The 5691-nt window shown below is 46.3% G+C and overlaps 1 protein-coding gene across 1 annotated transcript in view; it reads left to right on the plus strand.

Moving 5' to 3' along the window:
• The window catches only part of SEC23B (Sec23 homolog B, coat complex II component), a 54615-nt gene that overhangs the window by 31965 nt on the left and 16959 nt on the right, over positions 1–5691 (plus strand). The window contains exons 11-12 of the mRNA XM_023518388.1: positions 1160–1313; positions 5084–5161. Coding sequence (XP_023374156.1) covers positions 1160–1313; positions 5084–5161 — 232 coding nt within the window. The remainder of the gene's footprint in view (positions 1–1159; positions 1314–5083; positions 5162–5691) is intronic.

Below are 5691 nucleotides of genomic sequence, written 5' to 3' on the forward strand. Positions count from 1 at the left end.
GTTCAGCCGGCCCAGGCTAGATTTGAACCAGCCAGCCTCGGTGTATGAGGCTGGCACTATAACCATTGTGCTATGGAAGCTGAGCCGAAAACGTTTAGATTTTTTTAAGATTACCTGGAGGGGGCTGGGTGTGGTGGCTTATGCCTATAATCTCAAAACTCTGGGAGGCCAAGGAGGGTGGATTGCCTAAGCTCAGGAGTTCAGCCTGAGCAAGAGTGAGGCCCTGTCTCTAAAAAATTTTATCCGACGTTGGGCAGTGCCTGCGGCTCAGTGGGCAGGGCGCCAGCCCCATATATCAAGGGTGGCAGGTTCAAACCGGCCCCGGCCAAACTGCAACAAAAGAATAGTCAAGTGTTCTAAATAGCTGACATCATAGCAGGCTTCTGTAGTCCCAGCTGTTGGGGAAGCTAAGGCAAAACAATAGCTTGAACCCTAGAGTTGGAGGTTGCTGTGAGCTATGACACCATAACACTTTACCAAGGGTGACAAAGTGAGACTGTCTCAAAAAGAAAAAATATTGATCTAGAGGAAGGAATGCTATATCGAAATTTGGTACCTTTTGAGTCTTTACTTTCATAATGTATTGTAGAACATGGGAAAATCATCTGTAATTTTTCTTTTTTTTATGTTTATGTTTTTGAGACAAAGTCTTAGTTCTGTTTGCCCCAGGCTAGAGTGCATGATCGCTCACAGCAACCTCCAACTCCTGGGCTCAGGCGATCCTCTTGCCTCAGCCGATCCTCTTGCCTCAGCCTCCTAGCTGGGCTTACCTCAGCCTGCAGAGTAGCTGGGACTATAGACACACGTGACTACACCTGGCTATGTTTTTCCATTTTTAGTAGAAACAAGATCTTGCTCTTGGTCAGGCTGGTCTTGAACTCCTGAACTCAAGGGATTGTTCTGTCTCTGTTTCCTAAAGTGCTAGGATTATACGCGTGAGCATAATTTTTCTTTTGAAGTAGTAGCCTTCAGAGATCACATGAGGTTAACTGAAGTGTATATAAAACTCCTGTGATTCTTCACAGGAAATAACATTTAAATTTGTGTCATCTTAGATGAAGGAACGGGACTTGTGTTATGTAAATGAATGTCTGTTTACATTCGGTTTACATTTATTCTCTCCTGAACTTACATGTGGCACTAACTCTGGCATTTCTAGCTGGGCAGATGCACAGAGTCAGCTCAAGCACATAGAAGCAGCGTTTGACCAAGAGGCCGCAGCAGTCTTGATGGCGCGGCTTGGCGTATTCCGAGCGGAGTCAGAAGAGGGGCCTGATGTGCTCAGGTGGCTGGACCGGCAGCTCATCCGACTGGTAAATTAGGGACTATGGCATTAGGTTTGGTCCTGGTCTCTGCTGTACTCCTGAAAGAAGAAAATTGTCACTTAAACCTGTTATTTTATGTAGTCAGTCAGCAAGAATTTACCAGTTGCTTATCTTAAGCCCAACACTGGGCATTTACAAAGGGAGTGTTAAATGTGCACTCGGATTAACATTATTTAGGGGAAGAAAACACATAGAACATTCAGAGAGATGCAAATCTATTCGTGATAAGAGTTGAATTAGATGAATCAGTTTGTGAAGGCTCCGTGGTCCTGTGTTTTTCCTCCAGATCCAGGAGATGGTTTTTGAAATAGGGATCCAGGCCTGGTGAGTTTAGGAAGATGCATCATTTATTAGTCTGGGTAAAATTGACAGGGAGAAATCACATGGTAATTTAAACAGGTAAAGTTTGGGGCTCACCCAGTATGATCCTCAAGTCCCTTCTTCATGGCCTCTCTCCTGTGATGGCAACCTACGACATCATCCTGAGCACCTGGGAAGTGATCATATTGATAATGTTTGGAATATTTTTCAATGTCCATTCCACTGTGTAATTCAGGACATTCCCTTCACAGAGAAAGATTTTGAGAATGGCCCTTAGGACATGTATAACCTTTATGAGTAAGTTACCCACAACTGTTTCATCATCAAGGGCCTTTAGCTCTTCCTCTGAGGCTTCTCTTTCTGCCAAGTTTGGCTCAATAAGCTCAAGGAATATATACGGTGTGCTAAGAGCATGATCCGGTTTCCCCTTTCCAGGCTCTTCCTCTATTTAAAGACTCCACCCTTACCCATTCTAGCACCGTCTCAGGGACTGGGTTTCCCTGGCTAGAGACTGAATCCCTTGTTCCCCCAGAGCCCCAGAGGAGGGGAACGGAGGCTGGCTGTTCACTCTCTCCCCAGCTCCCTTGCTTGTCTTGTATAGGCGATAAAGAGAATCTGCTCTCTCTCTCTTTTTTTAAAAATAGTGTCTCACTATGTCACCCTCAGTAGAGTGCCGTGGCATCACAGCAACCTCAAACTCTTGGGCTTAAGCGAGTCTTTTGCCTCACCCTCTGGAGTAGCAAGGACTACAGGCATCTGCCACAATGCCCTTCTATTTTCTTCTTGCAGTTGTCATTATTGTTTGGCAGGCCCAGGTGGGACTCGAACCCGCCAGCCTCGGTGTAGGGGGCCAATGCTCTACCCACTGAGCCATGGGTACCACCGAGAGTTTGCTCTCTTAAAGAAAATAAATAAATGAAATTTAAAATAAATAAATGGGTAAAGTTTTATAAAAAGCATTTACTACAACAGGGGAGTAAAATAATGAGGGACTGGCTAGTAAGAAGTAAAGAGAACTGGTATATAAGGCGGGAGGTCCCTACTTCTTGGGCTGGGGTAGAGCACCCAAGGAAGAACCTCCCCCCAGGGCGATCCAGACCTAGTTAGAGGGCATAGCCATGTCTCAGGGAGTCTTTTGTGGAGAAGTGAGCATGGTGCTGTGCTAGAGAAATTTGTTAGAAATTCACTGTCTAGAATTTGAAGAAAATCCACCCTCAGGGGTGCCAAGGAAAGCTGCTCATGGGAAGTTGTGTGTCCAGAAGCACATGGGGGTGCTGGGGTAGCTGCTGGCTGCAGCATCATAGAGGAGCTTGGCACTGGGGTGGGGACTCACACCAGGAAGGCTTCTAAGAGAGCCCTGACTTCCAAAGGCGATGCTTGCCTCCAATGCCTTCTGCAGATAAAGTTTGACATCCTGCCCATTGGCAAAGGAAAAGTAGTTCAAGGGCCCACATCCATTTCACAGCAGCCAAAGGGGGTGAATTTGGAGCTACGAGGCAATAAATCAGCAGTTGGCACTCGACCTAATCTTACCTTCTTAGAGTTTCAGAGCCTGTATTTGTGATCAAGGGCACTGAAGGACCCCTGGTAAGGAAACCAGTTTAACCTTTTTAGCCTTGAATCAGCTTTTTTGATAAAGAGGAGGATACTAGGAAAGGAGTGGGCGGTGCCCTTTGCTGTGGGCAGGGCGCTGGCCACATACATCCGGGCTGACGGGGTCGAATCCAGCCCTGCCCAGCTAAACAACAAAGACAACTGCAACAACAACAAAAATAGCCGGGTGTTTTGGTGTGTGCCTGTAGTCCCAGCTACTTGGGAGGCTGAGACAAGGGAATCGCTTAAATTTAAGAGTTTGAGGTTGCTGTGAGCTGTGATGCCACAGCAAGCTACCCAGGGCAACAGCTTGAGACTCTGTCTCAAAAAAGAAAGAAAGACAGAAAGGAGTTGGAGGCCTGGCATGAGCAAGCATGGGGAGGTAGCTGTGCTTTTCATCTTACGTTGAGGATATTACAGAGAGCACAGTTGGAGGAGGCAAGGTTATGCGATGAGGAACAGAGGTACTGAAGGCCCGCTTGGATGGGGGAACAAGCTATCTCTAAAAAGGAGACTTAGGGGTGATTCTTAAACTGAGTGTGACATCAGCATGTGAGGCATGGCAGAGTCTCCTAGTTCTTGGGAGCAATGCAAAGTGACCTGACTACTCCAAAGTACTGCAGTTCTGGAGGCCCAGACACGGTGGGAGTGTGGCCCTGACTCCAGGTACCAATGGGTATTTATTGAAAGTCAGAACAAAGAAGTGTAAGGAAAAAGTTACCATAAATGTTACACAGTGTAGCGGGATGTGTAGGAAGTGCAGACGTGGCTTTCCCTGACTAGTGTCTGCCTTAGCCATTTCTGCAACCAGCTGTTGCTGCTAACACACATGCCCTCTTTCTCACTGCATGTGACTGCTGGTTTGTTGCAGTTCACAGGTGGAGCTAATGTCACAAGTCAGCAACTTGTCCTGCTGCCCTGGGCTCCTGTTCCCTTTGCATATCTTGGGATGTCTTTGTTGTGTGTTTTCCCACACACATTAGTGATGGCTGGAGGGATCTTTCCTACTTTGTTTCACAGTCACAGAGTAAGCACGGAAGTGCAAGGTTAAGCATAACAGGACTACAGTGGTTACATTCCTCCATGATCATTATGGAGGAAAGTTATGAAATAATCTTCATAAAGGACGATTGGCATTTGTTCTCCCACAGGCATGATACTTTGTTCACATTTAACATCATAAAAACTGCATAGCAAGGGAAGAGTCTCCTGTCCTGATGAAGGGTTTTTTAGGCACTGAGACAGGTATTTGGCAGTAGAAATGGAAGGAGCAGGATTGGAATTAGGATGTACACCGAAAGAATTGAAATAACTGTGTGGAATCAGAAACCAAAAACTCAGCCCTGAGCATGCCCCCAGGTGTGGATGACCACAAGAGTGGAGGTGAGGTAGAAAATGGGAAAGGAGCACAACTTAGGGTGGGAGAAAGTGAACAGTTTAATGTCACTTTATTTTTGATAAGCCGAATCTGCACTTGCAGATGTGTATGCCCGGAAATGTGTCGGGTATTTAGGTGACTGATGCTCAGTCTACAGGTGCTCAGGGTCTTAGAGGGTTTTCATATGGAAAGGAGTTAGAAAGAGTTCATGGAGCTCTCTGCCGTCAGGTGGTCCTCAGGCCAGCACTGCCTGGGAAGCGGTTAGAGATGCAGAGTCTCCAGCTCCTCCACAGAGCCCACATTTTAACAAGAACCCCTTGGTAAATTTTCTCTCCTTTAATCCTTGAGAAGTGCAGAACTCACAGTAAGTGGCAGAATTAAGATTGAACAGAGCTCTTAGTGCAGGGTTTTTTGCAGGTAACACTAACTTAGATTTTTTTCTCTTTGTGGTATTTTGTTTCATCAGTGTCAGAAGTTTGGACAGTATAACAAAGAAGACCCCACTTCTTTTAGGTTATCAGATTCCTTTTCTCTATATCCTCAGGTAAGTAATGTATATTTTAAAAATAACTATAAAACAGGTGGCACCTGTGGCTCAGTGGGTATGGCGCTGAGGCCCCATATACCGAGGGTGGCGGGTTTGAACCCAGCCCCGGCCAAACTGCAACAAAAAATAGCTGGGCATCATGGCGGGCGCCTGCAATCTCAGCTACCTGGGAGGCTGAAGCAAGAGAAGAACCTGAGCCCAGGAGTTGGAAGTTGCTGTGAGCTGTGCTGCCACCACACTCTACTAAAGGCAACAGAGTGAGACTGTATCTTAAAAAGAAAAACAAAAAAACCTACAGAACAGTAAATTGTGATAGAAATAAGCAAATCTGTCCTCAGGGTAAAGTGAAGACTTTGTGTTTTGAAACTCGGTCTGCAACGCCCATAGCACAGTGGTTAAGGTGCCAGCCACATGCACTGAGGCTGGTGGGCTTGAACCTGTGCAGGCCTGCTACCCAACAACTGTAGCAAAAAATAGCTGGGCATTGTAGCGGGCATCTGTAATCCCAACTGCTTGGGAGGCTGAGG

This window comes from Otolemur garnettii, unplaced genomic scaffold (genome assembly GCF_000181295.1).
Source record: "Otolemur garnettii isolate 467f Iridium unplaced genomic scaffold, OtoGar3 scaffold00136, whole genome shotgun sequence".
In the NCBI taxonomy this organism is placed as follows: domain Eukaryota; kingdom Metazoa; phylum Chordata; class Mammalia; order Primates; family Galagidae; genus Otolemur; species Otolemur garnettii.